The 11,303-nt window shown below is 42.9% G+C and overlaps 1 protein-coding gene across 1 annotated transcript; it reads left to right on the forward strand.

The window, feature by feature from the left end:
* The first annotated feature begins 404 nt into the window (after positions 1–404).
* LOC118896125 (ragulator complex protein LAMTOR5-like) lies at positions 405–632 on the forward strand. Its single transcript, XM_036853906.1, has one exon. The coding sequence runs from the start codon at positions 405–407 to the stop codon at positions 630–632; it is 228 nt and encodes a 75-aa protein (XP_036709801.1).
* The last annotated feature ends 10,671 nt before the right edge of the window (positions 633–11,303 follow it).

An 11,303-nucleotide genomic window follows, 5' to 3' on the forward strand; every position in this document is an offset into this window, starting at 1 on the left:
AAAGACTTTTGTTTTCCTCTTCCCCAAGACACATGTAATAGCGATGTAATTCAAAAGCGAAACAGGACTAAACCACAAAATAGGTGGAAGCAAGTTCCACCAGATTCACAGTTTTTCCGCCACGACTAGGTTAGTGTTTTCACTTTTGAAATTTCGAATATTGAATAATTTCAAGATAGTTTTGCTGATCTTGATCTGCTGAGCCTTTTTGTTTAATCTAGCCTTTAACAAAGGCCCTGAGAAGGGAAAGTGTTTGGAGTGTTTTTGACTGAAAGTAGGCTGCCTCCTATTGATGGATCTGCAGACCATGCAGTGACCTGCAAGCTGAACTGGGGACTGGAACTTCAGAACAAAGAAGGAGAAGGTGACGCACCTCGGGGTCCTGCCCGGGGGCGGACAGCGGGATGGAGGCGACCTTGAAGCAGCGCCTGGAGGACACAGTGAAGAATCCATCCACTGTTGGAGTCCTGTGCACAGGTTCACAAGCACTCGATCTGGGCTGTTGCAGAACCCTGTCAGATGAGCATGCTGGGGCGACATTTGTTCCAGCCCAGCAAGCAGCTAAGCTGATCTCGGCCCCCACTGATATTCCTATGGTGTGTCTAGAATCAGGGAACATTATCATGATCTAGAAACGCGATGGCATTACAACGGCAGCGCACAAAATGGCCTCTTGACATTTCGTATCCGTTCCCCAGCAGCCTGTCACAGGGACTCAGTCATACCTTGTGTTAATTATCTTATAGAACTAGGAGAGTTCCAGTAGTTAGGCCAGTCAAGGAATGTGCACTGGCCACTTTTCCATTAATTTTAGAGTAAGCTGCTTTTGGACATTCTATGGATTGACTTATCAAAATACTAGTTAAGAAAATAGCTTTTTTTTTTTTTTTTTTGGTCCAATGAGCTGGAGATCAGGGATTCTTGGCTCTTGTCCCACACCATGGCTACCAATAAGCCATGTATGACCTTGGTTATGTCTCTTCATTTCTCCAGCCAATGAATGAGAGTTTGGAAATTTCTTTCTAAATCTAAAACCCTCTCTTTGTTCTTTTCTTTTTTTTTTTTTAACATCTTTATTGGAGTATACTTGCTTTACAATGGTGTGTTAGTTTCTGCTTTATAACAAAGTGAATCAGCTATACATATACATACATCCCCATATCTCCTCCCTCTTGTGACTCCCTCCCACCCTCCCTATCCCACCCCTCTAGGTGGTCAAAAAGCACCAAGCTGATCTCCCTGTGCTATGCGGCTGCTTCCCACTAGCTATCTATTTTACATTTGGTAGTGTATACATGTCCATGCCACTCTCTCACTTTGTCCCGGCTTACCCTTCCCCCTCCCCGTGTCCTCAAGTCCATTCTCTAGTAGGTCTGCGTCTTTATTCCCATCCTGTCCCTAGGTTCTTCAGAACCATTTTTTTTTTTTTTTGGTTCCATATATATGTGTTAGAGTACGGTATTAGCATGTTTTGAAGGTATAGGTCACTTTGTAGAGAGAATTTTGTTATGTTAAATAAATCTGGTTAGAAGGCGGGAAAAAGAACAAAGAAGGTTATTAGAGAGCAAGGGAGGCGCAGGGGAGTTCAGACTGGACCTGACTGCACTGACCCCAGGGATAAATGGGTGTGGCTAGATTACAGGTGCTGATGGCAGCGGCGGAAAAGTTTTCTGTCGGTCAAAAGTCAGGTCAGATGATTCCGGAGGCCAGTTCTCATCAGCAAATGAATACCTTAGCTACTCTACTATTTTTTAAAATACACTTATTTGTATACCATTTCTCTATTTTGAGTGGAGCAAAGCAGAGTTGAGAGTTACTTTAGTTGGTGTGAATAAACTGTCAGAGGCAATGTATCGGTCTAGTGACTTCTTCTTCAAAAGAATTGAAAAATGTCATCATTTTTATATTTGGAAATTCACTCTCACTTTGTTCTGTTTTGATCTGTATGGTTTGCCTTAAAGATAATACTGTAGCTACCCTGGCCTGTATGTCTTGCAGTGGCTTTTAACCAAACCCATTAAAATTCTGACCTGTAATAATTCACTTTTGACTGTACCAACTTATTTTTTCTTTCTCCATTTTTATTTTCCTTGACTCTCCTATTAGGCGATAAGCTCCTTTTCAATGTTTGAATTATCCAATTCTTTGGTCCACAGGTTTCAGAAAATTGAAGTGAGGAACCCATTCATCTTTGTATCCTGAGCAAAAGGACAGTGCATGAAACAAAACAGATGCACAGTCTGCTTGTGGAATGGAATTTGGACAGCCCTGCCCTCAGGGAGATTGTGGGTGACCTGCGGAGTCAGCTGCATCAAAAATGACACAGTGCTGTTGTAAGTGGAACAGGGGAAGCACGTCATGATACAGAAGTAGAAGAGAGGAAGAGAGTAAGATGAGTTATGCACGTAAGTGTCAGGGAGAGTATGATAGGGGAGGGGATTCCAGCAGAGCAGCGGGGGAAGGACACCCAGGTGGAGGAAACACCATGCAAAGCAGAAGCAAGAAATATTCAGAGATTATAAAGTTCCACAATTCTTAAATGGGCTAAAATGTGCTGAAGGTGGCACATATAGTAGGAGACAAAGTCTAGAGATAAGCAGGAACAAAAACATCCAAGGCTTTGTAGGTCATGTTATGGAGTTTGGACCTTGCTTGGCAGGCTGTGAGGCAGGGGGCAGGGAAAGGTCTTAGTGTGGATAAGCTGCGTCTCAGTAATATGAGATTGCTAAGTCTCACAGCAATAGGATCAGACTCGCATTCTGCAAAGAGCCCTCCGGCTGGGTCATTGGAGTGAGTGAGTTCAAGTGCACCAGTGGGTTGACTTGGTAAGGTGCTGTGACAATGAAGCAGATGTGAGAGGACTAGAACCTTCAGTGAAGCAGAGGCCATGGAAATGAAGAGGCCAGGTCAATTCAAGAGATGTGTAAGATGATGCAAGACTTGATGACTAGATATGAGGATCTGGGGAGAGGGAGGCATGGAGGAAGGTAACAGACTCATGGCTTAAGAGACAGGTAAATGATGGTGCTACCTACCAAGGTAGGGAATACAGGACTGTTTGTGGGGGAGTGGGGCAAGTTGATAGTAAAGGGGACAAATCAATCCTTTGGGTCATTTTGAGTGTGGGGTAACTGCGGACCTTCAGAGTAGAGGACACTGCACCTCAGTGTCCTTGCATAACTGCCCAGACAAAGGCAGTTTTTCACAAATACTTTTAATAACATTCATGCCTTTGTTATCCCTGTAGAGCACCCTCTATATTGCATTGTTATTCACTTCACTTTTTAGAAAATCTGCATTTTCTCCTGTGCTTTCCATCCCCGTTAATGGTGACATATTCTCCCCACTTAGCCAAGCTCGTCACCTCAGAGTTGATCTCAATTCTTCTGTCTTTCTTACTAGTCACATCCAACATGTCACTCAGAATGTTCCTAATCACTCCCCTCCTCTCCTCTTTCTGGTCACTGTTTGGTCCAGCATACCTGCCCACTGCCATATACACCTATATCCCCAGCCCTTCCCAGTCAGTTTCTTTCTCCAGACTCTTGCAGTGATTTTCTAATTGCTATTTCTGCCTCTAAGATTTGCCCTGGAAAATTACTCATTACTCACACTATTGCCAGAGCAACCTTTCTGCAACCAAGTCCACTCATATCACTTTGCTACTTAGAAACAACAATTGCTCCTAAATTCCTAAATGGTTATGTACAAATACCTTGTTATCTCATAATTTGGCCCAGACTTATTTTCTAGACATAGCAAATTATTCCTCACTTCACAAATGATACCTAAATTGACTTTAAACATTGTGAGTCAAAGGCACTTGATATATTAGTTTTATGACTCTGTATTATTTCAGGTAGGTGTTGGACAGGTGAAAGAGGGGCTCTGTCTCACTCCACCACCACGGACACACACACACACACACACACACACACACGCACACACTGTTAGATTCAGTTCCAAAATTAATTCACCAAAGATACTGTTATGGGTTGAATTATATTACACTGAAAATATATGTTTGAAGTCCTAATCCCTGGTACCTAGGAATGTGACCCTATGTGGAAACTGGTCTTTGCAGATGGGATCAAGTTAAGATGAGGCCATTAGGGTGGGCTCTAATCCAATATAACCGATGTCCTTATGAAAAGGGGAAGTTTGGACAACAGTCGCAAAGGGAGAATGCTACGCGATGATGGAGGGCCTGTAGCTACAAGACGAGGAATGCCAAGGATTGATGGCCACCAAAGAGGCAAAGAAGGATTCTCCCCTTCCAGTTTCAGAGCGAGCATGGGACTGCCAGCATCTTGGTGTCAGACTTCTAGTCTCCAAAACTGTGGGATGATATATTTCTGTTGTTTTAAGGACCTGGTTTGTGGTAGTGTTTGTAGGCAGCCCTGGGGAGCTAATATAGATATGAGATTTCACAGGATGCAGAGTGGCCACAAAGCCTAGCTTCTCCCAGCCTCTAGCATTTCTGGTGGGCACAGCTGCTCTGGCGGCACTGTCCCTGAATGGCAGAGGTGCCTTGGATCTGGAAAAAGTGCCACCACTGCACTTTTATGTGTAAACTTACAGCACCAACCCTGAAGAATTTACAAACTCTGGCCTTCTATTCAAGAGAATGTTTACAAATGTGGCGTTCTACTGGTTCTTGATCCAGATTCAACGTTGACAAAGCCACAACTTCATCCAAGGGGGGAAAAGACAGTGAGCATCAGTAATCTCTTAATCATATCTTTGCCTCTTGCTCCCTGGAAAGCCCATTTCCATGCAGACTCACTTTTTGATAAAAACTGTAAAATATTACCTAGGCTTATACTCAGAAAGCTACTCCTATTTGTCTTTTTTTCAGCATTGTGATTTACTTTATCAAAGGCTTTTATATCTTATTTTCTTTGTAGGTGGTGTAGGGAGTGATTTTTGAGCAAAAGCAATGAAATCCTGACCTTACCTCAATAAGGACCTTGTATTTTACTTGACCAACTTTATCAATTTTGTTCTATTTCATTTGTTTTCAGGATACTCTATGCTTTTTTTTACATCTCCTGGCTTTTGCATGTGTCATTTTCCTCACCTAGAACATATGCCTGATTCATTTCCAACTAAAGAATGACATCACTTCGCTAATTATGATAATCAGCACTGTCCTGGGTACTACACAGACATGATCCCATTCGTATTCACAACCTCGTGATTTAGACTGAGAGAGGTTGAAGTGACGAGGAGGTGGCATTGGAACTTGGCTCTTTCAGATCACAGAATCAATGTTCCTGTTTCTCAGCCTCTTGCCAAGCCAGAAATCTTCCTTAACTTTCCTAGCCAAATATTCACTTTCTCCTCCAAGTTCCTGGAGAGTTTTGTACTTACTTTTATTGTGATAAGTCACAATAGTTTATATTTTAATTACTTATTTGTGTTTGTAGCCCCAGTTGGTTGAATTCCACAAGACAAGAAATGGCTTTTTGCCCACCTGCTTTAATCATGGCTCATAATAGATGCCCCCCCCCAAATATTTGCTGAATGGATTAGAGCATGCTGAATAAATGCACACATGGATTATAAAGTCACAGTATCTTCTATTTGACTGTGAACTTCTAGAAGACAGAGACCTTGCCTTTTTAAATTTTGAATCCCCAAAGTTGAATAAAAGTCTGTTGGCAGAATGAATGATTTGGCTGAATGAATGGTTATAGCTGACTAGAAGCCCAGCATGTGGCAGTTTTCCCTCCGTGCTTTATAAGATTTAGGAGCAGGACTTCCCTGGTGGTGCAGTGGTTAAGAATCCGCCTGCCAACGCAGGGGACACGGGTTCAAGTCCTGGTCCAGGAAGATCCCACATGCCATGGAGCAACTGAGCCCGTGCGCCACAACTACTGAAGCCCGCACGCCTAGAAGCCCATGCTCCGCAACAAGAGAAGCCATCACAGCCAAGAGTAGCCCCCGCTCGCCACAGCTAGAGAAAGCCCACGCACAGCAATGAAGACCCAAAGCAGCCAAAAATAAATAAATAAATAAAAATTAAAAAAAAAAAAGATTTAGGAGCAAGTGATAAAAGATCATACAAAAAGGCAAAAATTTGTCTAATCTCTGATTGAATGCAGCTAATCCAGCTTCATGATGGGGACTACAATCTGATTTTAAGATCAAGAAAATGAAAGTACTAAAATTGAGAAACAGTTTCATATTTTATTCATTTATTCATTCATTCACTTACTCACTTACACTTGGGAATTGAAAAAGCACCCGAGAGCTGAGTAATTCACAGCCGCCTTCTTTTTTTTTTTTTCCAATTGTTGGAAGCCTGAGCTTGGGAAGCCAATTGGGCTGAATCCCAAAGACAGCCACTGTGGTAAGATGCCTTTGGGACCATCCATGACATATACAGGAGTATGGGGCTTATAAATTAGAACAGTGGTTCTCAAAGTGTGGCCTGGAGACCCATGGGAGTCCCCAAGAGCTTTTCAGGGAGTTACAGATCAGAATTATTAGGACAATACTGAGCTCTTATCTGCCTTTTTAATTCCCATTCAGTGGACTTTCCCAGGCCCTACATGGTATGTGGTATAACACCAGACTGAATGTAGAAATCAATATGGAAATCTAGCTATCTTCTATTAAGTCAAACATTAAAAAGATTTGCAAAACCATAAGACAATGCTTCTCTTCACTATTTTTTGGAAACAGTTATTTCTCATAAAATGATGTCATTTATGTTAATATTTAATGGTGTATAGCAGTTATTTTAAGATAAATACCTACAAACATTTTCTCAGTTTTACTTTTGAACATGATAAATGTTGATAGATATAACCCACATAAACAAAAGTATGTTGGGGTCCTCGTTAATTTTAAGACTGTAAAACTCATCTGAGACCAAAAATGTGAGAACCACTGACTTTTAGACAAACATGGACTCATAAGAAGTTTCAGACCCACTGCCCTCTCAGGAAGCATTGCCTAGAGAGTGCTTCCTTCTAGCTGGTGTGTAGGTGGGGTGTGAAGGCAGAAGGTGAATCATTTACAAGGATCTGGACACCCACCCCCTTCACTACTTCATTCCTCTGAACCTACTCTCTCCACAAGGGCAATGCTATTTCTGCTTCGCCAGGGATCTGCAACTGGAACCAGATATTTACTCCCTGGTCTGAGGCCAAACTCTGACGTCCATTCTCCCTACTGCAAGTCCCTCAAAGCCATCTTCTTCCAGCACCAGGGAGCCTCAACTCCTACAGAAAATCTGTTCAGGGGCGAGTCATTACAATCAGCTCCTGGAGAGCATGCTAATTATGTACTTTCTGAAATGTTCTCTCAATAAAGGAGCCATTCAGTGATGGGAAAAAATAAAATAACTCTTAATCACAGTCGCAGAATTTCTAATAAAAATCTATAACTAAAAAAGAAATTGATCCTCAAGCATTTTCACTTTGATTAAATTGCCAGAAAACAAAGTCGTGTTCTCCTCTGGTCTTACAGGAAGGAGCCTAGCAACATGTATACATCCACTCAAGAAATAATGATGGACCACCCATTCTGTGTTAGGGACACTGGGAATGTTTGCAAATACCTGGCTGAGAAGATACTGTGTATCCTATGGCCAACCCCTGATAAATAGTTACGGAAACTTGGCCTTTATAAAATGAAATAGAGATCAGAACAAATGAAGGAACCTGTTTTAAATGGACCACACTGACAATTAAATTGGTGGTTTACTCCCAATTCGGGTCTCCAAAGGGAAGCTGGACATGTAAATTGCCAAGTCGGTAACAAAGAAGAGCATGGTCAGAGAAAAGGAGAGGGTCACGTAGCTTAGGTTAATCTGTGGTGATCCCGGATTGGCCAGATCATGAAATAAACAGTGACATCTGACAGTGTGCTAAGACAGAAGACTACGTAGTCTTGTTTTACCGGCTTCTTCACGCAACATGCCGGCTTGATACAGTCCTGGAGATGATTTATTATTTGCTTTCTTTGAGCAGATGATTCTGCCTGGCATTATGGCGTCCAATGAGCTCACTTAGCGGCACACTGTTTACACAGACCGAGCAAAATCTGAGAAACAACTTGACCCTCTGAAGTACTGAAACTGAACAGGGATTTCAGTTACCCTTCTTTCAGGGAAATGTTGTTGCTGGCTGATTAAGTGAAACCTTTTGTGTCTGGAGGACTTTCTGAGAGGAAGCATCAGTTACAGACAGTCTGGGTTTGAGAAATAGGACAACTTTAAATCTCCCACTGAGGTCCTAATGGCTTTAGTTCCTCTTGAATGGTTACATGGAAAGACAAATATAGTTCAAGCCAGGTTTTTGCTGTTTAAACGACGGGGTGAGCAAATAATAGCCCATATCCACATGGCACAATACTCTAAAAGAGCCAAATGAAAAACAATAATAACACTCAAGCTGTCTTTATCTATCTTTCATTACTTTGGAAGTTGTCACTATGTCTAATACAATGAACGTATTAATAACAACGACATAAACAACAAAGGAAACACACCAATAGCAAAACTCAGCTACTACTAACAAACAGTTTATGATATCCCAGTGTAACTGAAAGTGCGGTCTGGCTGCTTGCAAGGTTGGTGGAAAGGAAAGTTTGCTTTATTTTGGATGCCGGCAGCCTGGGGGGCGGGGGGGAGGGTGGACGCCTGTCCAAAGGCCGACTCCCCGCTTCCTACAACCAGCAGCGGGCAAGAGCTTTTATAGACGGAGGGAGGGGTCTGCATGCAGAAACAGCACAGTCGGCTCTGACAGTCATCTTGAAATTGGTCACTGGTGGTCCGACCAGCATCATCTTGATGGCTTCAGGTACGGTTCATCTTCAGGTCGGCTTGTTTCCATCTCTTTGAGGCCAGTTCTCGGAGTTGTGGCAGCTTATGTCATGGCTACAGGCTGCTCATCATGTAGTTAACTCCTTCCACCTGGTGCTGGCTTCAGCATCTTTAAGACAGCTCACAGGAGATGGCTCAGAATATTACCTGTATCCCTTAAGGAGGAACTAAAGGTCCTTGACTAGGTTTAAGGACTAAACTATTATTATTTGGTCTCCTTTGACTGTTTTCCTTTGTTTCTCTATTTTTTCACTTCTCTGATTGAACTTATTCTTTGGCTACAGTTTTTCCACAGACAAAAGGCAGGCTGGGGACATGGGGGGCATAGACCACAGGGTCCTGCTCCATTTCACTAGATATTACTAGATAGGCATGGGTGTTGTTTTTAAATTTATAGCTAGGGCTGCCATTTATAGCGCTGTTGCTAAGTGCTATTTCCATTTGTTGGGCATTTGGCAACTGAATGTCAAAACAGCCAACACATCTCTAGTTACCGTACCCAAGGTTGTCCTGTGGGATGGAATTATTTCCTAGCATTCCAGAACAATGTTGCCTTCTGGCTGGAAGTTATACTTGAGTGGGGATTAAACTTCCTTCTTTTATTAATGGACTTCTACTGAATGATTACCTCGAAGAAGAACTCATCTGGGCTGCAGAGGAGTTTACAGTTTAATCCTAAAACCGGTACATAAACATAGGATTATACAACTGCCTGATAGAAGCTGTGACACAGGCAAAGCCTCAGCCAGATCCTAGCATTAGGGAAACAGGCTTAGGGGCGGGCCCAGGGCTGTGTGAGCGTCCAGAGCACAAGCGCACACAAAGGTAAGTGTATTTGCTTCTCCTGCTGTCTCTCCCCTCACATTCAGCTGCAATACTGCATACAGGAAAGCGTCGTGGTCTCTCAGCTTCTAATCCTTAAAATCATCTTCTTCTTCCCCCAAAATTTTCCATCAGGTGACAAGCATGTCCTAGCCCTTGAACCTCCGGACCAGTTGAGACCCTGTGGAGCTCTTAGCATGACTGGAGTGGCCAGCACAAGGAGGCAAGGCTGCCCTCGGGGGTCTTTCCACTCTAAGTGTGACTCGTGGACCAGTAGCAGTGGTGTCACCTGGGAGCTTATGAAAAATGCAACGCAGCGTCTCAGCCTCCTCCCAGACCTACCGAGTCGGCACCTGCATTTGAACAAGCTCCTTGGGTGATCAGATGCACTGGTCTAGGGCTGCCTAGGAGGCCAGTGTATTCCTTCAATACGGACACCTCCCAAGGCAAGCTACAAAATCCAGCCTGACGTGCTGGAAAGCCACATTACAGATTTGAGACTTTAGAGTAAGCGCAGTGGGAAGGCCTTGGAGGTAGAAATGTTTGGGGATTTTTACAGGCCCTATGCACGCTGACTTTTGGAGGCTCCGCTTCCACAGCATATTAAGCAAATATATTGGTATCACGAAAATGCAGACGTATTTTTTTTTTGAAAAAAATAAAAAAAATTAATAACTTTTAAAGTTGTGTTTTTATATGGCTAAATTATTCCTTTTGTTTTCTGCTTTAAAATTGATTATATATATGCATATACATACAAACATACACATATACTCACACGTACACTTGAATTGCTAGTTAGCATAATGTCATCCTTTGTAGATATTTAATTCAACACTTTGTATTTTTCTCTTTTGTAGCACGGGGGGCAATGATTTTTTCCCAGGTCCCATATAATTCCACAGGTCCTTGCTAACATATGGCTCTAAGCACTGTGGCTATATGCCCATTAGATTAATGGGCTTTGAGCAGAGAAGTGACAAAGTCTGCTTTATGTTCTAAAAAGATCACTTTGACAGCATGTAGGGAATGGGCTAGGGCTTGGTGTGGGAGCAGGAATGGCCACTGAGAAACGATGAGGTGACTCTCCTGGCAGCTCAGGCAAGAGAAGATGTTGATGGTGGTGACGGAGAGAATCTCCTGAATATTAGAGAGGTGATTGTGGCAGAATTTTCAGGACCTTGGGACACATTTCTTATGGGGAGTGAGGGAGAGAAGGAGACAGGGATGACTCCCTAAATTCCAAACTAAGAAATCTAACTGGAAAACAGCTTATTCGTATAAGAGACACTGAAGGAGTCATTAGTTCTTGGGGACAAGATGTTCCTTTACTTTTGGACATGTTGATATCGAGTGACTTGTACCTTGGTCCCTGAGTGGAAATATCACAAAGGTAGCTGAACAATCTGTTCTGGATCACGGAAGAGAAGTGCCACGTGGAAATGGAGATTCGGGAGTCACCAGCACGCAAATAGGGATGGAAACGAGGGGTTCTCTACGCTTCTCCGTCTTTACTGCAGAACTGAAAGGGGGCGCTACTTTTAAGAGGTCGGTCACTGACAAAGAAGAAAGACAACCTTGCTTAGGGGAGCAAGGACTCCAACATTTATGGTTAGAGACAGAGTCATTGGCAAGGGAGACTGGG

The sequence above is a fragment of the Balaenoptera musculus genome, chromosome 5 (assembly GCF_009873245.2).
Source record: "Balaenoptera musculus isolate JJ_BM4_2016_0621 chromosome 5, mBalMus1.pri.v3, whole genome shotgun sequence".
Taxonomy (NCBI): Eukaryota; Metazoa; Chordata; class Mammalia; order Artiodactyla; family Balaenopteridae; genus Balaenoptera; species Balaenoptera musculus.

Coding starts and splice junctions, on each gene's coding strand:
- LOC118896125 (XM_036853906.1), top strand. CDS start 405: ATGGAGGCGACCTTGAAGCAGCGCCTGGAGGACACAGTGAAGAATCCA.